At 37.4% G+C, this 23,491-nt stretch overlaps 1 protein-coding gene across 1 annotated transcript in view; it reads left to right on the forward strand.

Annotated features, from left to right (window-relative positions):
• Nucleotides 1–783: 783 nt before the first annotated feature.
• KIF24 (kinesin family member 24) overlaps nucleotides 784–23,491 on the forward strand; it is a 41,264-nt gene continuing 18,556 nt past the window's right edge. Inside the window, exons 1-5 of the mRNA XM_004372327.1 lie at nucleotides 784–1,425; nucleotides 4,862–5,051; nucleotides 11,973–12,070; nucleotides 16,615–16,830; nucleotides 20,065–20,152. Of these exons, the coding sequence (XP_004372384.1) occupies nucleotides 803–1,425; nucleotides 4,862–5,051; nucleotides 11,973–12,070; nucleotides 16,615–16,830; nucleotides 20,065–20,152 (1,215 nt within the window). The 5' untranslated portion in view covers nucleotides 784–802. The remainder of the gene's footprint in view (nucleotides 1,426–4,861; nucleotides 5,052–11,972; nucleotides 12,071–16,614; nucleotides 16,831–20,064; nucleotides 20,153–23,491) is intronic.

A 23,491-nucleotide genomic window follows, 5' to 3' on the forward strand; every position in this document is an offset into this window, starting at 1 on the left:
TAATTAAATATCTCTGTGTTAAATTTTTTAAAGCATTTTAATATATACCATTTAAAATCCTGACTATAGTATTAATTTCCTAGGTAAATTTTTTAATCCGTATTTTGGAAAGGTAAATACTACAACCACCTTTTGGAATGATCTGAAACCTGAATTAGTAGATTGTGAATTAATGATGTTTTTACCTCTTTATTCAACAAATTTTTGTTAGTACTCAGCAGATAAAAATGTTATTTCCTCTGAGGTGTTAGTTTATAATTCTCCATGGTCTGCTATGTAATTCAGCTTTCCGTTCTGAAAGAACTCTTAGCCTTTGTTCATTAATCATGGGAAACAGTTGTGTGACATGCCTTGACATTAAGTTGAACATCTAAAATTAGTCCTACTACAATCAGTGGTTGGGAACAAGGTTTCATTAGTTTGCAGCATGTGTTAGGTGGATGATACAAGATTGAAACGAACTCCTTAGAAATAAGTAAGTGATTTGTGTCGTGTGTGTATGTGTACCCATGTACGTATAAAACTGAAGGTCTTTTTATTAAGCAGATCAACAAGTTAAATCTTTTTTGACAAATTTTTCATATGCTCTACCAAGCATCTTTGCTTATGCGCTATGCTGTTTAATCAATCATTTCAGAAGAAAATTATATTTATTGAAAACATGGTATGATAAAACAGATTTTTCTGCATGTTTGTACGTGGTTTTCATTTTTAAAAAGCAATAATTGTATAATGAATGTCATATTTCAATTGAATGACTTTTCTTTTTCTCTTCAGAGTTTATAGAAATCTACTCACAAAAATGGCATCCTGGTTGTATGAATGTCTTTGTGAAGCTGAACTTGCACAGTATTATCCTTATTTTACTGCTCTTGGCCTTCGGAAAATAGATGAATTAGCCAAAGTTACAATGAAGGACTACTCCAGATTGGGAGTCCATAACATGAATGACCGCAAACGTCTCTTCCAACTTATCAAAATTATTAAGATTATGCAGGAAGAAGATAAAGCAGTCAGTAGCCCAGAGCATCCTCTTCAGACAAGCAGCCTGTACATCAGGCCTCAGAAATCCAGGTCTGGCCCTTGCAGGCAACTGCATTTTGATTCTCCTGTTGGCAGCAAAGACAGAACTGCCAGCAACAGTGGCTTTGAAATGTGCAATTTATCAGATTTCTCTGCAAATGAACAGAAGCCCAGTTGCCTAAAAGTGCTGGAGCACATGCTATCAGATGATTCCCAATACCATGAAAAAACAAGAATTCTTAATGCCACAGCTGCTGATTCCTATGTGCAAACAAAAATGAACACTCCACTCTTTTCATCAAGTCATTTTTCTCCAGTACCGGGGGATTGTGATATTCCCATTATTCAAAGAGTCTCTCATGTGTCGGGGTATAATTATGGAATCCCTTATTCTTGTATCAGGTAATACTTTATTTTATTTTTTGAGGGAGAGCAGCTTCAGGCCAAGGGCAGACCTTTCCTTCATGACCAGAACAGAGCAACTACTCCATATTTACCATAAATGAATATAACATGGAAATGACAATGAACAGCTTCTGCCTCAATAATAGAAATAACCTTGATGGGAGAAAATTAACAAGGAATTGGGACCTTCCAGATGGGAAGAAGATGATATTGTTCATATACATCAAGCAGCTGCTACTTGCCAGGATCTGCTAATAGGCAGACCTATTTATTCCTATTATTTATTATAGTAGCATGATACATCTGTTGTATCCATGAAGGTAAAATAGTTAACTGGCCTTCTGCAATGGAAAAAAAGATATATGATCCACAGAATTTTTTATTTTTTTATTTTTTTTAAGGCTACCAAATTCACTTAAAGCAACCAGGAGACTTAAAGCTTAGTGAAAACAAAGTACATGTAGTTGAATTAAGTAGATCTTTGGGCAGTTAGTTCTGCACACACTGAAATAAGATCTGATTTTGAGTGCTTTCTACAATTTCAGCCCTCGAAGAACAGATTTTTTTTTTAGAACAGATGTTTCTGGTGATTGCAAAAAGTAAGACACTTATGGTGGAGTTTAGAGTTTGAGAGTCAGGGTGATAAAATAAGTTATTTTCACCTAGTGCTTCAAGTTAGAATTTGATATGAGGTCCTTAAGAGGTGAAATGTTGAGCAATCCCTAATGCTAACTGAATGGTATAATAGAAAATACGTTCTTTTAAAAATAACATGTATTGCTTGTTTTGTTATTTAAAAAGTAATAGATGTAAGTTATGGGAAAAACAAAACACATTTTATTTTCTGTATTTTTTTTTAAAAAGGCTTTTAAATTCATACGTTAAGACAAAGTATTTGCATCTGGTCTTATATTGGCTAAGGTTTCAGAGGATCTCTTAACCAGCTCTTTTATTCCAAAACACAGAAGAGCCAGTTTTAAAGATAAAAGTACCTTTAGTAATTTGAAATACATAAGTAAATTTTATAGTGTTCCTGAAAACTTTTTTTTGTGGGAGTGGGTAGTTTGTTTAGCTGAGCACAGAGCATACAGTACTTTTTTCATCTTGTAATTGTGAGAGAACTAGATTCTTCCATGAATATCAATACCAGGATTGTAACTGTCCTGTTGGTTAGCTCAGTGGTGAAAGAGTGGCTGGTTTCTTGACTATGACAGTCTTTTATTGAACAACACATAAAAATCTAAATTGGAATTATTTATAAATATTATAAAGATACCACTTCATTTTTTAATATCAAGGACAGAATAGATAGTTTAATATAGCTATTTCATTTATTTGGCAAATATTAAGTATCACCTCTGCTAGGCATGAATCTAGATGCTAGGAGTATAAAGATAATTAGGATATCTGAAGGCTCTTAGACTCTTAGGTGGCAGGGTAAGGGGGAAGACAGAAACAAATGATTTCCATATGGTGAGGTAAGTACTGTTACAGAGGTTTATACATGACAAACACAAGCAAGACTGTTCAGTTGAGTTTTCTAACCTTTTATATCATTATCATTTCATTACGCCCCCGTTCTTTATTATATTAGACAAGTGGAGGAAACAAAACACACCTCCCCCGATCATCTTCAATATTGTCTTCTCACACAAACCCCAAGCAGGAGTCAGAGTTTCAGAACCCTAGAAACACCCTCATCAACTTAAGACTTGCTGTTAGGGAGTCATCCTATCCAAAGTGCATTCTCTGTCTACCTCAAATAAAGCTTTTACTTTTCAGTAAATATTCCAAAAGTTTCAAATAAATCACTGACCTTAGTTTTTTGTTTTTTTGTTTTTAGTTGGGGGCAGGGCTTAGAATTTTAATAAAAGTCTAAGGCATTTAGAGAACTGGTTGTCCTGATTTACTTAAGATCTTGAACTTGAAAACTATAGGCCTTTTGTCCATGTGACTCATCCTCTAGTCCCTGGACAATTTTAAAAAGGACTACACATTTTCTGATCCCTGGTGGTGCAGTGGTTAAATTCTCAGCTGCTAACCAAAAGGTCGGCGGTTGAAACCCACCAGCTGCTCCGTGGGAGAAAGACGTGGCCCTCTGCCTCTGTAAAAATCACAGCCTTGGAAAACTTGTGGGGCAGTTCTACTCTGTCCTGTAGGGTCGATATGAGTTGGAATCAACAGCAATGGGTTTAAACATTTTTCTGTCCTCTTTGATTAGCTTTATATGATTAGGTTATTCATACTCACCAACAAGTAGAGATTTTGGTACTAAGCCACTTGTTAAAATGATGAATTAAGTTTTTCTTTTTTAATGTGAAAAATCAAACATGCAAAAGAGAGGATAAAACAATGAATCCCCATATGCTCATCATCCTGTTTTAACGATTGTCAAGAGTTTGCCACACTTACCTCAAAATGATACATTTTTAAAAGTCTGCTATACGTTGGTTTAAAAGCAAAACATGCTTTAAAAGGCTTGGATTGTGCTTTATGCATTGTATTAGAAATTTCGTTTGCTACTTTTCACCAGTTTATATCCTGGCAAAAAATAATTTTCCAGCCAGTTGGAGGGATCAGAAAATTGGGATCAATATGAAACAATTATATAGTGTAGTATCCTGTGTAAAATCTATTATAAAAGGCTTTTTAGAGACTATCAATCAAATTCTAAAGTGTAAAGGAAGGGACTAATTTGTCTTGCTAAGATATTCTGAGTACATGGACCAAAGGCATTGATCCTGATAAAACACCTGCTTTCAAGAACCCTATTTTCTTGTTACCTAACTTTAGAGTATTTCCTATGTAGGTAAGTAGTCAGTTCTTAGATATATCTAAGCAGATATAGAGATAGAGATATATCTAAACAGCATATTGCATTAGATTTTGAGAATTAATCAGCCTGCATTTTACCCCTGTTACCATCGAGTTGATTCCAACTCATAGTGATCCTATAGGACCGAGTAGAACTGCCCCATGGGGTTTCCAAGGCTGTAATCTTTACAGAAGCATACTGCCACATCTGTCTCCCTTGGAGCGTCTAGTGGGTTCGAACCACCAACCTTTTGGTTAGCAGCTGAGCGCTTAACCACTGTGCCACGAGGGATCCTGCATTTTAGGGATGTAAAGAAAGAGCATCCACTTTAGAAACCCTTCAGAAGACCATATCTGAAAGCCAAACACAGCCTTGGAGCTAAAGCAACTCCTAGGTTTTTTTGTTTTTTTTGTTTTTTTTCTGCAGTGCAAGTGGTGGGTGGGGATGGAGATGAGAGTAATCAGGAGAATTCAGCTAATAAAAGAACTTTCTCACTGTCGGCACTTTAATATGTAACTTTTAAAAATATATCATGCCTAATATATAACAAAATATACTGCTACTTTGACCTCGTAAGTAACCTTTAAAAATTAAAGCCCATTTATAAACATATATCAGACAGAATACCTCAGAGAAAGAGAATCCTTGGACTGAAATGGAGAAAATCAGAGTTTGTGTTCGAAAACGCCCTCTGGGTGTGAGGGAGTTACGTCGTGGAGAAATTAATATTATTACCGTAGAAGACAAAGAAACCTTGCTTGTACATGAGAAGAAAGAAGCAGTTGACCTCACACAATATATTCTGCAGGTATGATGCTTCCTTTTTGTGTTTAGAACTAACGTTATCAAGTATGTCAATGTTTTGCTTTTTGTTTTGAGTGGTAGCATCCAAATTCTGAAATCTAGTTTCTGATTTGGGTGTTGGCATTTATTCCTAATGTGACATTGTGTTAAATTGTTGATACTCTGGGCCTTAATTTTTTTTTTTTTTTAATATGGTGCAACAGGGGATACAAAGACATAATTCCTCCTCTCTTGTGCAATGGAGTTACATCTTGCAATCATTTAACACTCTACGAGAATTTGATTATACATATTCAGCAAAAAAAGAGGGAAATGAGGGAACAAAAAGAATTTAAATAATGAACTGCTGGTGGGCAGGACCAGTCAGTGAGCATATGCCCCAGAGTGACTATGAGATGGTCACACAGTCTCAGTTCTCACCTGCCTCTCACATGAAAACTTCTCATTTTGCTGAGTATGAGTCTCGAGTTTAAATGTGAAGGATATATTTTCAAGCAACAAGATCCCAGATTGACAGCCAGTCAGTTTATTCTGATTCTCAACTCTTTTGGGTTTATGCTTAATTTGGTGAGACTGGGCTCTGAGCAGACCCCTATGAATGGGCAGGGATATGATTTCACATCTTATATACCCATAAACCAAACCCATTGCTGTTGAGTCAATTTTGACTCATAGCGACCCTATAGGACACAGTAGAACTGTCCCATAGGGTTTCCAGGGAGTGCCTAGTGGATTCAAACTGCTGACCTTTTGGTTAGCAGCTGTAGCTCTTTTTTTTTTTTAATTTTATTTTTATTAAATTTCTTTATTTTCTCCCATACAAAAATTTATACATGCATTGTTATGTGACTCTAATTGCTCTCCTCATACTGTGACAGCATACTCCTCCTTTCCACCCCTGATTCCCCATGTCCATTCAACCAGCTCCTAACCCTCTCTGTGTTCTCTCTTGTATCTTCTTGAGCTAAGAGGCACACTCCTCACGAGTATCACTTTATGTCCCACAGTCCAGTCCAATCCTTGTCTGAAGAGTTGGCCTTGGAAATTGTTTTAGTCCTAGGCTGATAGAGAATCCAGGGGCCATGCTTTCTGGGGTTCCACCAGTCTCAGTCAGACCATTAAGTCTGGTCTTCTTACTAGAATTTGAGTTCTGCACCCCACCTTTCTCCTGCTTCATCAGGGACTCTCTTTTGTGTTCCCTGTCAGGGCAGTCATTGGCGGTAGCCGGGCACCATCTAGTTCTTCTGGTCTCAGGCTGATGAAGTCTCTGGTTTATGTGGCCCTTTCTGTCTCTTGGGCTAATACTTTCCTTGTGTCTTTGGTGTTCTTCATTCTCCTTTACTCCGGGTGGTTGGGACCAACTGATGCATCTTAGATGGCCGCTTGCAAGTTTTAAGACCCCAGACGCCACTCACCAAAGTAGGGTGCAGAACATTTTCTTAATAAGCTTTGTTATGCCAGTTGACCTAGATGTTCCCTGAAAGCATAGTCCCCAGACCCCTACCCCTGCTACTCTGTCCCTCGAAGTGTTTGATTGTATTCAGGAAACTTCTTAGATTTGGTTTAGTCCAGTTGTGCAACTGTAGCTCTTAACCACTACTCCAGGGTTTAAATAAAACTCTAGTGGCTCAGACATGTAAAAAATGTTCATTGCCTGCCAGAGTGATCATGAAGAGTCCAAGGAGAAAGGGTTTAGCATTGAAAGAAAGAATTTATTCCAGGTCGATAGGTATACTGTGTAATAGCTCTCCAGTCATATATAGAAGTAGCAAACGCCACAGATGGAAAATATCACAGTTTAGGTATCTCTGAAATTGTGAAACAATTGGGAGTAATTAAAACAGGATAATCCATTAGATGTTAAAGACTTGGGAATTCAGAGTTTCTCTTACTCTGAATCTGCCTCCTTAAACATTCACATTATATTCATTCTCATTCTCTCTCTTTTGCTCTCTTGCCTCAAAACCCAATGACTGGTAGAAGAAAAGCAGTGAGTCATCTGGTGTGACAGCAATTCACTTTAGTCAAGTGAGGTCTTATTCTAATGGAATAAATCCTTTAACACTGAAGTCAAATTGTTGAGCCTGCCCCACCCCCCCAAACTTGCATTGTTATTCTTTTTCTTTGATTACTAAAATTAGATTTCAAAGTAATCCACTGAGTCTTTCCATGGGCACTAAATTACTAGGCCACTGTACAACCAACCCAATCACTTTAACAGCTTATCAGTGTACAATCTATTAGGTCTTGGTGGGTGATATTTATTTTGAAGATAGTCTAAAGGACCAATTAGTTGTAGTGCTATCTAGTTCCATGGCTACTTAAAGCCACAGTCATAGCCCTATCCAATCACCATCTACCCAAGACTTCCTTAATGAGCTTCTGTCACAGTAATTCCCTCAAGGAGGCATCATCTTATCTTTTGCATTTTACCATTATCTCCAAACACAATAACCTTACTTCTTTGTCACTACCATTGGTCAATATTTATTGAATACCCATAGTTTCCATAGCACTTTTTCTGCTGCTTGAACTTTGGACCTTTGTGCTCATAGGTCAAAGTCCTTACCTGTCAATGCTATAATATAAAAGTATTGGGAGGGCTTTTGTTTTTTTGCTTTCCCTCTCTTTCCTTTCTTAAAGAGAAAGAAGAAAATGTAGACTCACAGCAAAGTGGGTGCTAAATAAATATTCATCTTAGCCTCTTTGGATTTTATTTTTAGATTTATTCAGGGATTTAAAACAATAAGCTGTATGTCTGTTTAAATAAATTTTCTCGTCCTTTCAAATCTTCCTTTGTTACTTAGTAAATATGATCATGTACACATAGTGTCCTATCCTACTTACCACTGAATTTTTTTTATTGTGGTAAGTGTATATGTGTATTTGTGTATATATATGTGTGTATGTATATACATACATATATATAAAACTAAACATTTGCCACTTCAACTTTTTTATATATACAATTCAGTGACATTATGTTTATCGTGCTGTATAATCACCACTATTCATTTTCAAACTTTTCTATTAAATTTTATGATAGCAACATAATAAGCAAAAAAACTGTATACAGTCATGCATCGCTTAACGTCCACGATACATTTCATAAAATAGGACGTTATGTGATTTGGACGTTGTGCAAAGACGATATTGCAGGCAGTCCCAGGTTACAAACATCCAATTTATGGACACCTCATACTTAAGAATGGACTGCCATAAAGCCTATTATATTACAAATTTGAGTTAAGTACAATGATTCGTAATAACGAATGCACGCAGTACTTTGTGACGTTCATGAAAACATTGCACTGTTTGAAAGTGTTAAAGTGTTTTATATGTGTACCCGCTGCCTTCAAGTCGATTCCAGCTCATAGCAACCGCTAGGAGTATGAGTTTATATGCATAGAAAGGTAAAATATATACTCTATATTATTATGACAAACATTTGACTAACTGATGCTAAATAAAAACTGTATGTATGTACCTGTTCCAACTTACCTACAAATTCGACTTAAAGACAGATTTAGGAACGGATCTTATTCATAACCTGGGGACTGCCTGTATACACTATGTCCTGTTCTCAAATTGGGATTCCTGAACTCTATTATAAATTTATGGGACCACAGACGTAAATGTGGTCGGATGTTGCCCGAACAGATGTTATGTGGTGCGTTGTGTATAAGTTTCATTCCGATTTCTCAAGCAGAGAAAGAAGATTGTGTTGAAATACCTAAAAAAGTTAACAGTGGCTATCTCTGGTAATGGGATTTACAGATAATTTAGTTTTCTTTATCGTTTTCAGTATTTTTAAAATTTCCTACAATGAGCTATGTTAAGTTTATTTAAAATTTTTTAGAATTTTGAATAGGGTAGATTTGTGTATTTCAAAATCAAAAGGTACAAAACGGTATGCAGTGAAAACCCTCCCCCAATCCCATTCCCTCCTTGAAGGCAACAGTGTTACCTATTCCATGTGCATCTTTCCAGAGATAGTCTATAAATGCATATTACTTTTATAATCTGAAAAAAACCTATTTAAAAAATAAACTATGAAACTCTGATCATATCAAGGCTAAAGTGAGGTTCAAAGTAGGTGTTAATCCAACCCTATTGTTAAAGTTTGATTAAATGAAAGTATGTAATGCAAAGGGCTTTGAATTGTATACTGATGTTAATTATAGTGATAATCTTGCATGTTCACATATCTTTCATGAAAGGTACTTACAAAAGTACCAGAGAAACCAATATATTCTTTTGGAAGGAAAGATACTAATTCCTTTCATCAATAAGTGCTTTCTAAGGCATTTACTCCAGAGCTAAAGTTATTCACAAGCACTTATGTATATAGATATATATATGTATGTATGTGTATATATATGTATATATATACACACACACATGTTGTTGTGTGCTGTTGAGTTGATTCCGACTCATAATGGCCCAATGTGGCAGAGGAGAACTGTCCTACAGGGCTTCCTAGGCTGTAATCTTTATGGAAGCAGATTGCCAGGTCTTTTCTCCTGCGGAGTGACTGGTGGGTTTGAGCCACCAACATTTTGGTTAGTTAGCAGCTGAGTACTTAACCATTGTACCACCAGGGCTCCTTAAACCTGTTGTTGTCAAGTTGATTCCCATTCATAGTGACCCCATAGGACAGAGTAGAACTGCCCTATAGGGTTTCCAAGGCTGTAATCTTTACGGAAACAGACTGCCAAGTCTTTCTCCCACAGAGTGCCTGGTAGGTTTGAACTGCTGACCTTTTGGTTAGCAGCTGAACACTTAGCCACTGCCACCAGGACTCCTATCTATCTATCTATTTTTTTTTGTTTTGATCTCATACAAAACCTGTGGTGGTGTTTGAGTAGTGAATGAATTTGCCTCCTTGTTAAGAGACTAGTTATGAGTTAAATATAAATCATATTCATTAAGTCCAGATTTTACAAATATATTTAACTCTTTACTTAACTCTATTATTGACATTTTCAAGCCTAATCAAAAGTATACATGTACCCATCACCCAGCTTCAACAGTTGTTAACATTTTAGTGTTCTTAAAAATCATATCACATTTTTCAAAGCACTAAACATTCACAGATCTCTTTATAATTCTGTGAAGATTCATTATTTTCACACCTCCTAACTTTTGGAGATTTTTTTCTGACTGATAAATTCGGCTTTGTGACGCCAATTTCTTCTCAGATGACTTAAAAGATTTCCATTCCAATGTAATGTAATGGGACACAGAATCAAACCTGGGGTAGAGTGATCCACAGTAAATTGGCCCAAGTCCAGTATTCTCATCTGCCCACACAATTTTTCCTTCAATGGATAATTTGAGCAAGCCTCAAAAATGGCAGAGGATAGTGCCTCCTCTCTCATTCATTGTGTATGGACTGCCACTGTTATGCTGCAATCAAGCTTGAAATTATTAGGATTTCTTACTCAGATGTAGTTGGGCTGCCAAGACGGTAAGCTTCTAAATTATGTAAATAATTATTGCTACTGAATTAATGCCTTCCAGACCTACCTCCTGTCTCCCCTTCTCCAGGTTACCATGGTTTTTCACTTAGGAATCATCTTGGACTCCTTTCTCTGCCAGCTCCCCGCATCCAGTCAGTTGCCAAATTTCTCGTGCATCCATTTTCTCTTTATTTCCATTGCCATCATCTAATTTTGACCCTTCTAATCTCACCAGTGGATTGCTAGTGGCGCTGTTCCCGGTCTATTCACAGTGTATAGCCAGATTACTCTTCCGGTAAGATGGCTCAGATCATCCCTTTCCTTTGCAAAGTCCTTAACTGTGTCTCCACTGTTTACTGAATTAGATGTGAATGCTTATCCCTTCCCTTAAGTCCAGTGTCCCAAGACACCTACAACATAGCCCCAACTCATTATTCTAGCCTTAAGTCGTACTTTTTTACCTATGAAGATCCTGCGTTTCAACCACATTGTATTCGCCCTGTTCCTAAACATTCCTTGTGCGTTCCTGCTTTGACCTTTTGCATATGCTTCCCACCTTCCTGGAATACCTTCCTTCTCCATCCCTACCTCTCAAAATCCTCCTCTTATCCCATGGCCCATTCTCAGTACAGTCTCTTTCATAATGTCTTTCCCAATCAAAGGGAATATGCTTCTCCTTTTAATTCCATGTGTACTTTATCTCTTAAAATTCTACTTTTTGTATTCTTGTCTAGATTCATACATCTAGGTAGAGGGGTAGAATAATAGTAATATCTGTATCTTTGTGCGCCTTGAAGTGCCTTCTGCAATAGGCATGGTACCAGCTGAGTAATAAATGTTTATGGAATTAAAAGTTAAGGTATGTAACCTATGGAATCAAGATTTCCCCCTAGGATGTTTCAAATGTGCTGTCCCTAGCCAGGCTACGAGGATAAACTCCATTGAATTCAGTTCTTCTCTTCTGAGCCTGAAGAGGATTGGCTCACCCGTGCACTCATCAATTTATGTCACTTGAGAGAACAAAAATTGTGTGCCCTTAGTTTTTGCATTGTAAAAACATGTCCACAGAGATCTCGAATAAAAGAACCAAAACTTGCTGCCATCGAGTCGATTCCGACTCATAGCAACCCTGTAGGACAGAGTAGAACTGCCCGTAGGGTTTCCAAGACTGTAAATCTTTACGGGAAGAAACTGCCACATCTTTCTCCCGCAGAGCAGCTGGTAGGTTTGAAGCACTGAACCTTTGGTTAACAGCTGAGCATGTAACCACTGTGCCACTAGAGCTCCCGAATAACAGGAGGCCTTTCCATTTGGCAGTGATTGATCGCTTATTTATCTCTAAGTTTGTCATGATCAGTTACTGTCAGTTAAAAATGTATTTGCACCTTTATCATGTATTAACTAGAAAAGTGGTGAAGGAAATCCAGATGTCTCTTTCTATAAAAATCAAATTTATTTTTCAGCATGTTTTTTATTTTGATGAAGTCTTTGGTGAGGCGTGCACCAATCAGGATGTATACATGAAGACTACTCACCCACTCATTCAGCATATTTTCAATGGGTACGATAGTAATTATTTGCTTCTCTTGCTTATTTTCTTTTTTCCATAAATCATTAATATCACTTATGCTTTTTAGTTCTTTTAAATTAGACATGACCTTGTGTTTTGCTCTAATGAATTTAAATTAGACTCCTGAAAAGTACAGTGTCTCTATAGGATTTACCAAGCATTCAGAAATTTGCAGCAAAATTTCCTTTTACATTGATGGTATTGATTCTCTGTGCTTCGTGAAAAAAATATAAACTGTCAACAATATAGTTCCATCAGAGTCCTCATTATAAAAAGGTTTAAGTGGTTGTAGATAATCTGAATTCCTTATAATAGGAATTATCTATTCTGGCTCTAGTTCAGTTAATTTTTTTTGTTGGAATAGGGTAGATAAGTGAATATCAGTTATCAGCTTTTCATAGATGTATTTTTAAAATTTTGAAATTACTATTCAGATTTGGTAAACATTAAATGGAACAGAAACATATAAGAGACCCTCTGTTGTGTATTTAAAATGTTGTCATGTATAGGTTGAAAATGCCCAACAGCCTGCTAGAGTCACTGATTCTGGGGTTTTTTTTGTTTGTTTGTATTGTAGTAAAATAGTGCATAAAATTTGGCATTTTAACCATTTTTAAGTGTACAATTCAGTGACATTAATTATATTCACCATGCTATGCAAGCATCATCACTATTTGTTTCCAAAATTTTTTAATCACCCCAAATAGAAACTATACCCATTAAACAATAACTCCCATTGCTCCCTCCCCTAGCCCGTGGTAACTACTAATCTACTTTCTGCATTTGCCTATTGTAGATATTTCACATAAGCGGGATCTCTGGGATGATTTTACTTTCTTTTTTTTAAATAACTTTTTTAAAAATTGAGGTATAATTTACATACAATAAGATGCATAGATCTTAAGTATTCAGGTTCGATGAGTTTTGATAGTTGCATATATTCGAGTAACCAATCCCCAAAACAAGGTATAGAACAGTTCCATCATCCCAGAAAGTTTCTCTTATGTCCCTTTTTTAGTTAATTCCCTACCTCCATCCTCAGGTCTTATGTAACTACTAATCTGCTTTCTGTCACTATAGATTAGTTTTGTCTGTTCTAGAATTTCATACAAATGGAATCATTATAATGTATATTCTCTTATATCTGGAGTCTTTTGCTTAACATTATTATTTTGTAGTTCTTTCTGTCATGTGTGTGTCATAAATATATAGGTAACAAAACATTTACCATTTCAACAGTCTTCACATGTACAGTTCAGTGACATTAGCATAATGGTTTTGTTATTAATACGTGTTGCTACTTGTATCCATAGTTTTTTACTGCTGAGTAATATACCCTTGTGTGAATATAAACCAAAAAACCCATTGCCGTTGAGTCGATTCTGACTCATAGTGACCCTATAGGACAGAGTAGAACTGCCCCAGAGGGTTTCCAAGACTGTAAATCTTCGTGGAAGCAGACTGCCACATCTTTCTTCTGTGGAGTGGCTGGTGGGTTTCAAACCACCGACCCTTTGGTTAGCAGCTGAACACTTAACCACTGTGCCACCAGGGCTCCTGTATGAATATGCCACACTTTATTTATCCATTCTCCTGTTGGTGGACATTTGAGTTGTTTCAGTTTTGGACTATTATAAATGAAGCTTGTTATGGATTGAATTGTGTCCCCCCAAAAATGTGTGTTGTAAATCTTAACACCTATATCTGTGGTTATAATCCCATTTGGGAATGGGTTTTCTTTGTTATGTTTAATAAGACAGGATTAGTGTAGAGTGAGTCTTAATTTAGTCTCTTTTAAGATATTAAAAAGATTAAACAAGCAAGCAAAAGAAGCAGAGATGGGGGAAGAGAGATGCCAAACCACATGAAGATTGCCTAGGAGCAGAAGCTCTGAAGAGACAGGGACAGAGAGAACACCTTCCCCTAGAGCTGACACCCTGAATTTGGACTTCTAGCCTCGTAAACTGTTAGAAAATAAGTTTTTGTTTGTTAAAGCCACCCACCCACTTGTGGTATTTCTTAGCACAGGATAACTAAGACAAAGCTACATAAACATTCTCATACAAGTCTTTTTGTGAACATGTTTTCATTTATCTTGTGTAAAAACCTAAAAGTGGAATTGCTGGGTCATAGGATAGGTGTATGTTTATAAGAAAGTATCAAACAATTTTCCAAAGTGGTTGGACCATTTTATAGTCCCAACAGCAATGAGTGAGAATTGTCAGTCTTTTTTATTTTAGCCAATCTAATGCTTATGAAATAGTATATCATTGTGGTTTTAATTTGGATTTCCCTGATGACTAATGATATTGAGCTCCTTTTCATGTGCTTATTGGCCATTCAAATATCTTCATTTGCCCATTTTTTGTGTTGTCTTTTTATTGTTGTTTTGTAGAAGTTCTTGAATATTTTAAAAACACTTTTGTTATGAGCAAACTAAAAAAGTGAAATATCTTTCAGATCTGAATTTCCTATGCACCAAGTCTAGGGAGTGCTTTCTTGAGAGAGCAGGTTTCTAAAATAAGCTAGAATTTGAATGTTAGAACTTTAGCAATAAAAAATAAAAGAGTTGCAAGTTAAGTGCCTCCATTCTGTAAAGTGTAATAAGAAATTTTTTAATACCCATATTTGTTGTTTTATAAAAAAAGCTCATCTCTAAAATGTTCAGAAGGTAAGATAGTATTTTGGAAAATCTTTACTCTCACTCTGCTGGATCTTCTTCAGTTTGTTCAAATTTTCCTCCAGTGATCGTTTTTCCTTACAGTGCCTCTGCCAGTGTATTTAAGTACCCACATTGCTGGGAGCCAGGGTTCAAAAGACTAGGAATAGTCTGGCTAATTGCCTCCATGAACAACTGGCCCCTTTTCCACGAGAACAGAAGAACTGGATGGTGCTTGGCTACCATTACTGAACATTTGATTAAAAATTCCATAGAAGAATCCTGATCCAAAAGGGGAAAATGCAGAACAGAATTTCAAATTCACATGAATTCGAGACTTTCTGGGGCCATGAAGGGCAGGTGAACTCCCAAAATTATTACCCTGAGATAATCTTTAAACCAAAAATAACCCCTGGAGTCTCCTTAAAACCAAACAGTAGTTTAGCTTAACCTGTAAAAAAAAGGTCTGCCTTGAGCATCTTTTTAGATCTATCTATATGGAATTAAACTGACAGCAGCAACTGGAACGATTAGATAGGAAACTCAGGAGGCAGTGAGTTTATGTTAATGAGGGAGGAGCAACTCAGAAAAGGAGGGTGAGAATGGTGGCACAACTTGAAGAATGTAATCAGTATCACTAAAATGTACATGTAGAAACTGTTGAATTGGTGTATATTTGCTGTGTACGTTCTTAACAACAGATCCCTTTCTACATTCTCATCCGTCTGCTCACTTCCAGCCTCCCTCCGCTCCCATCCATAATTATACTTTTTGTATTGCTGCAGGTAGCTACTTTTATCATCAACTCATGCAGTTCATTTTCAAGGGTCTGCAGTAGCTACTTACTACTTAACGCTATGTTTCCTCTCTACTTAACACTGCATAGTTGGACCCCCCCAATACTCAAGTGACCTTGAACTCCAAGTCATCCTAAAACATACTGTGATCAGCAGGTTGATCTCCCAACTCTCCTCTCCATCTGTTACTCTAATTTTTCTTCAACTCATACAGGACGCTGCACATACACGTATGCACACATGTGAATAGTGATTCTCAGAGTCATAAGATACTAGGGCTAGAGGGATCTTAGAAATCAAGTAATCTCAGATCTGTTAATTTACTGATGTGAAAAACTCAGGCCCCGAGAGAAGAAAAGTGATTTGCCGAGGTCATGTAGTTAGTTAATGGCAGGACTGAGTCCAGAACCCAGATTTCTTACCTCCAGATTTTGCATGGCTGCCACCACCTCTCCTGCAGTGGCCTCTGCTCGTGCTATTCCTACCACAGGGAAGGCTGTCTGCCTTCTCAGCTTCTGCCTTCAGGACACAGCCTAATTCCCTAATTCTTTTGTAAATCCTTTCTCAAAAACTTTGCTTATATTGATTTTACCTTTGTCTGAACTTCCGTAATATCCATATGAGTAGTAACTACCATCCTGTTTATCATATGATTTCCTGTTCTTTATGGTATTTATCTTAATTCTCTATTACTTCTTTCATAAACCTTATCTTTCAGACTTAAGATCAAATTTTCTCTAGAATCCCCTAAAGCAGCTAGCATGGGGTAGGAACTTGATAAACGCCTGTTGGCTAAGTGGTTTCTTGAAAGTCCTTGTTTCCTTATCTTCCAGAGTTCTAGTATGGACTTAACCAGTCCTGTAAAAAATTTCTGTGAGAAAACCCATGTCCTGCTTTGAGAATGTTTTTTCCTCTTCCTACGTTTTTATAATGTAAAGCCCTTCTCTTAAAGGATTATAAGTTTATAACTAATTTTGCCAAGGATTGTATGCTTCTACCTGACTTTTGTCATTAAAAATTTATGTGTAAATTAGACTTCTCTTAATATGCACAAGTGATACAAGTGATTCTTTCCCTAGAGGCAATGCTACTTGCTTTGCATATGGACAGACAGGCGCTGGAAAGACCTACACCATGATAGGAACTCATCAGAACCCAGGACTGTATGCTCTGGCTGCCAAAGATATCTTCAGACAACTAGAAGTGTCCCAGCCAAGAAAGCGCCTCTTTGTGTGGATCAGTTTCTATGAAATCTACTGTGGACAGCTTTATGACCTCCTAAATCGAAGAAAAAGGTACTGGATATGAGTGGCAAACTGTAAATCTGTTCACCATTGTTTTAAGCCAGAGTCTCACAAATCACTGAATCATGGGATTTAATGAGAGATCTTAGTACATTAAGGCCCTGTTGTGAAATGACAGTCTCTGGCATCAGATGCATATTTTTTAAAACTGTTAATTCAGCTCGAGAAAAATGTAAATTAGACTTCTGTTAGTATTTCATAAGTGATTAATATCCTGTATCTATCAAAAGTCTTCTTTTGGTCTATGAAAAAGGTCATAATTTCAAGAAGTCAGGAAATCAACATGTACTTAAATTCTTTCATATTCTTTTGACTTATTATTACGCTGGAAAAACTATAAATAATGTTTCCCACTTTCTCTTGTTTTTCCTCTCAATAATCTTAGGGTAAACTTAACACAGTTTTCTGAAATCAGTAAAAAGAAAAGCAGATTTCTTTTCTTCACATTAGACTTTAGCCCTTATAAGACAGAAACTATTGCCCTTACAACATAATACAGTAATTTAGAAATGTATTCAGTAACTCTGCTTTTAAATCTCTATTTTATTTTTCTGGCATAAAGTTTTGTTTAGGTTGAAACAGATGACTTAAACTGAGGAGGAGACTACAAAGTTGTGAAGGGATCAATTGATTGGGAGAATAGGGTGGGGAGAGGGAGTAGGAGAGGTGGAAGGATAAAAGGTTTGTCATAACAGAATTAACAGACATGTTGGGAGCAGCCATAACAGGTGGAAGGGAGTGAATTGAGGCTAAGCATGATGGAAGACTGGGGAAGCCAAGTCAGCTAAAGAAACTAGCCACCCTAAAAAGATATTCAACCCTCTGTGGAGCTGTCCAGAAGGATGTACAAGCTCAGTGAGCTCCAGGTAAGCACTGGAATGATGCCAAGAGTTGGGAGCAAGACCAGTTCAATAGGGGGAGCATGATACGGCAGGCCCTCATTGTAGAGGGGCACTAGAGTATTGAGTAGCATAACTTAAGCCAGTGAGTGGGTTTAGCCAGGCCACTATCTTGTGGACTGTTCCAATGAAAACAGGCCCTTTGAATGTGCTGCAATTCAGAGACTGTACAGCTATTCAGGGTTCAGTCCTGATCCAACAACTGCCAAATAAAGGAGGGTGCTTACTCTAGGGATGGTTTGACGCAGAGTTGCCTTTCTTCTTTTCCCTCTCCAGGTTGCTGTTGAGGCCCCGAGTTTCAATCACAGCTTCTCTTCCAAGCCCTAACACCCTCATTAGGAGCTCTTTTCCGTCAGAATGCTCACTTCATTTAGAGACAGTTGGCATGAGAATAAAAGCCACTGTTGTACTGTATATATGTTTGTTTTGTTTGTTTGGGTGAAGGAGCAGTCAGGATATTCTTCTTTAATGAATTCTTTAATGAATTGCCTTGATTATTGCCTTGTATATTGCCCTGTATATTTGCTTCCTTAATTGTACGGGAGGATGGGAATATGACAACTCCTTGGTTTGAAGCTTTCTTGAGGCTCTTTAGGGAAGACCCACACTTACTCTGCAAGTGTCTTAGGCTGTCACTTTTTTTGCTCGTTTGTTTTTTGTTTTTGTTATTTTTTAATGTCTCTGGTTAATTGGTTAGTATGATATTTTTGCTTCCTTTGTCCCTTTCTGGAACTTCTGAAACATTCTCTTCCACTGATGGCACCCTTTTCTGTGTTTTTAGAGCTGCGACAGTTTATCTTGTTTTTCTTTTTTTTTAATTAAATACATTTTCTATAATAATAGTGGGGCTTTGATGGGGATGGACAGAAGTGTATATATGCTGAGTCTACCTCTTAAACTGGAAACCAGGATCTTCAAATTAACTCCTAAAAGTAGGTGATAAGTTGTTTTATACCCTTGCATAAAAAGTGATAGAAATGTACTCATTGCTTGCAGGATTTAAAAATCTAGCAGTACATCTTGGGCTGTCCGTTTAGAAACCTTTCTTGGGTGATCGCAGGGCATAGGGCCTGGGAAGTATGTTCAGGAGTGACATGAGGGTTCTGAAAGCTAGACTTTTATTCTAGAAGCCTGACTGTTCTAATAGAGTTGTTTTCTGAGAGGTCATGTGCATTGGTGAGGCTGTTTTCTTCCAACCGTTCTGTAAAAAATTGGAAACTTGAGTTGAGCATAAACTTAGAAAAAAATTTCTTTAAGAAAATTATTTCCTTTTTCTGCTATGAAGTGGGATTCCACTCTTAACGTTATCAGTATCTTATTAAGGAGGAAAAAGAATCTTAGATTCTTTGATAAGAGTCAACACATGCCCCCTTGGCACATCTGATTTAATGATGATGGTTGACCATAGAGAGGAACCCTGGCGGTGCAGTGGTTAAAGTGCTCATCTGTTAACCAAAATGTCAGTGGTTTGAACCCACCTGCTCCATGGGAGAAAGATGTGTGTCTGTAAAGATTTACAGCCTTGGAAACTCTATGGGGCAGTTTTCCTCTGTCGTATAGGGTTGCTATGAGTCGGAAACGACTTGACAGCAATGGATTTTTGATTGGTAGACCATAACTATTCATTACCTTACACGTAGACCCGAGGCATTCAGTTTCAGCACCAGCTCTTCCTTGCTCACTTAGCAAGATGTGTCAGAACTCCTTATGTTGCAAGTAAAAGAAAACCCCACTTATGCTGGCTTAAGCATCTAGAGAAATCATCAACTCATATCATCAGAAAGCCTATAGAACTGTTAGGTTTCAGGCTCAGTTTACTTCAGCAACTCAGGGATGTTATAAGGACCCATTCTTTGCACCTCTCTGCTCTACTTTCTACGGAGTTAACTTCATTCTGAAACTGGCTATCTTTGTGGATGCAAAATGTCTGCTCCTGAGACCACATGCGTTCACTTCCAGAAAGAAAGGGAGAGCACCTCTCCCCCAAGGACTTAACAGGATCCAGAACCTCATTATGATTTGATCAGCAGAGGTCCCCTATCCACCCCTGAACCAATCACTAGCCAGGAGTACATCACCACTGATTGGTATGGGTCTGGGTTATGTGCTCATTCTTTTAATTGTAGCCAAATATGCTGATTTGCTTACAAAATCAGGGACAACCCCTGAAACCAGGGGCAGGGGGCAGGAGGTGTGGTGTACATCAATCCTACCCGAACAGCAAAGCGGCTACTTATTGGGGAAGTGGTGGAATGGTTTTAGGGGAGGCAAAAACAAAGTCCATTACAGCAGCTCCGCCATACCAACTGTGTTCTTGCATCTGCAGGCTCTTCGCAAGAGAAGATAGCAAGCACGTGGTACAGATAGTGGGACTTCAAGAGCTTCAGGTGGCTAGTGTGGAGTTCCTTTTAGAGGTAACTCTTCTTTCTTTACTACCCCACTATAGCAGCCTAAGTACAGAGAAAGAGTTTGTTTTGCTGTCTAGTAAGTATGATGGACTCAGATTTAGGCAGAGGGCAATGACAAGCATGCCACCTCTCATGTGTAAAATGTGAGTCCCCTTCTGAGAGGATAGCTCGTTTTTCTACATGGTTGATGTCTCAATGCCATGCTAGTGGGAAGTGGCATGTAGCAGAACCTGATGATAAGGGGATTCTCTTGGGCCAATTTCAAAGACTGCTAATGTGTATTTCCATAGCAGTGGCTCTGGGAAAAGCTGCTGGTGATAAATATTCTGCTTCTTATTTTAAATAAAAATTTTAATAGGTAATACTTTCACACAGATTCAAAATTCAAAAGGTACAATGAAAATATCCCTTCCATTCCTGTTCCTGGAGCCCTGATGGCACAGTGGTTAAAGAGCTCAGCTGCTAACCAACAGGTCAGCAGTTCAAATCCACCAGCCCCTGCTTAGAAACCCTATGGAGCGGTTCTACTCTGTCCTATAGGGTCGCTGTGAGTCAGAATCGACTTGGCAGTAACATGTTTGGTTTTGGTTCCTGTTCCCAAGGCAGTTGCCTTTTCTTGAGGCAACTGATTTTATTAGTTTTTTGTGTATCCTTACAAAGATATTTTAAAATCTTCTTTTATTAAAAATTATCATTTTATTGGGCAGCTCCTATCCAGAGGCAAGATGAGAAGGCAGAGAGGGTCAGGAGCTTGTTGAATGGACACGGGAAATCGGGGTAGAAAGGAGGAGTGTGTTGTCACAGTATAGGGAGAGGTCACATAACAATGTATGTATAAATTTTTGTATGAGAGACTGACTTGAATTGTAAACATTCACTTAAAGCACAACAATTAAAAAAAAAAATACCATCTCTTGGATCAGGTGCAAAAAAAAAAAAATTGCTTTATTCTGATAACAAAAATAATACTGTACATGCTCTTTTAAAATCTAAACATTACAGAAATATATAAAAACATAGAAAATAAAAGCCCCTGTAAATTTATTGCACACAGCCCCCTCACTCCACTCTTAGATTTCCACTGTTAACAATTTAGAATATTAAATATGTTTTCCTATTTGGGGTATTTATTAGCTTATATACAAATATATTTCTGGTTAACCTTTCTTTAGTGCAGTGGTCCTCAACCAAGGCTGAACTTTAGATCATTAGGGAGATTTTTTTCCTTAAAAAGTTTAACCTTCTTTATTGTGAATAAGGAGCTCTGGTGCACAGTGGTTAAGCACTTGGTTTCTAACTGAAAGGTCAGCGATTCAAATCCACCAGCTCCTCCGAGAAAGAGGTGGCAGTCTGCTTCCGTAACATTTATAGCCTTGGAAACCGTATGGGGCAGTTCTACTCTATCCTGTAGGGTTGCTGTAAGTTGGAATCAACTCGACAGCCATGGGGTTTATTGTGAAAAATGGCACTATACAGAAAAATGCATAAACCTAAATGCATACAGTATAAGGAATAATTACAAAATACATACTCTTGTAATCAACCACCTAGATCAAAAAACAAGCCCTTTGTGTGACTCAGTCACGCCCCCTCATTATCCTGACTTTCATGCTTATCACTTCCTTTTTCTTTGTTATAGTTTTACCACCTATGTAGTCAACTCTAAAAAAATAACTTATTTTTTGGCTGTTTTTGAACTTTATATAAATAGAACCATACTGTATGTATTGTCTTATGTCTTGCTTCCCTTGCTCAACATTAAGCCTTTGATTTCCATTTATGTTTTTACATATAGATGTAGTTTTGTTCTTTTTTTGTTTGCCATATAGTATTCCATTATATGTTACCAACTTCTGCAGTCTAAAGTTGCTCAAACATACAGTCAAGATGCATTGATAATTACTGGTGATTGAAATGCAAAAGTTGGAAGCAAAGAAGAAGGATCAGTAGTTGGAAAACATTGTCTTCATGATAGAAACGATGCTGGAGATCACCTGATAACATTTTGCAAAACCAACGACTTCTTCATTAAAAATGCCTTTTTTCACCAACGTAAACAGCAACTATACACATGGACCTCGCCATGATGGAGTACACAGGAATCAAAGCAACTGTATCTGGGAAAGAGATGATGAAAAAGCTCTATATCATCAGTCAGAACAATGCTACGGGCCAGTTGCGGAATAGACCATTAATTGCTCATATGCAAGTTCAAGCTGAAGTTGAAGAAAATTAGAACAAGTCCACGAGAGCCAAAGTAGACCTTGAGTATATCCCACCTGAATTTAGAGACCATCTCAAGAACAGATTTGATACATTGAACACCAATGACCAAAGACCAGACAAGTTGTGGAATGAAATCAAGGACATCGTACATGAAGTAAGCAAGAGGTCTTTAAAAAGACAGGAAAGAAAGAAGAGACCAAAATGGATGTCAGAAGAGACTCTGAAAGTTGCTCTTGAATGTAGAGTAGCTAAAGCGAATGGTAGAAATGATGAAGTAAAAGAGCTGAACAGAAGATTTCAGAGGGCAGCTTGAGAAGACAAAGTAAAGTATTATAATGAAATGTGCCAAGACCTGGAGATAAAAAACCAAAGGGGAAGAACATGCTCAGCATTCTCAAGCTTAAAGAACTGAAGAAAGAATTCAAGCCTCAAGTTGCAATATTGAGGATTCTATGGGAAAAGTATTAAATGACAAAGGAAGCATCAAAAGAAGATGGAAGGAATACACAAAGAGTCACTATACCAAAAAGAATTGGTCAACGTTCACCCATTTCAGGGTGATCAAGAATCAATGGTACTGAAGGAAGAAGTCCAAGCTGCACTGAAAGCATTGGTGAAAAACAAGGCTTCAGGAATTGATAGAATACCAACTGAGATATTTCAACAAACAGATGCAGTGCTAGAAGCCCTCACTTGTCTGTGCCAAGAAATTTGGAAGACAGCCACCTGGCCAACTAAGTGGAAGAGATCCATATTTGTACCCTTTCCAAAGAAAAGTGATGCAACAGAATGCGGAAATTATTGAACAGTATCATTAATATCACACACAAGTAAAATTTTTTTTTTTTTTTGTACTTCAGGTGAAGGCCTACAGAACAAATAGTTTCTCATGAAACAGCAGTACACATACTGTTTCATGACATTCGTTAACAACCCCACAACATGTCAACCCTCTCCCTTCTCAACCTTTTTTTGTTATTGTTGTTGAAAATATACATAGCCAAAGATACACCATTTCAAAAAATTTCTACATGCACAGTTCAGTGACATCGACCACGCTCTTCCAGTTGTGCTGCTATTCTCACTTTACATGAAAGTTTACAGAACAAAATAGTTTCT

The sequence above is a fragment of the Trichechus manatus genome, unplaced genomic scaffold, assembly GCF_000243295.1.
Source record: "Trichechus manatus latirostris isolate Lorelei unplaced genomic scaffold, TriManLat1.0 scaffold00016, whole genome shotgun sequence".
NCBI lineage: Eukaryota > Metazoa > Chordata > Mammalia > Sirenia > Trichechidae > Trichechus > Trichechus manatus.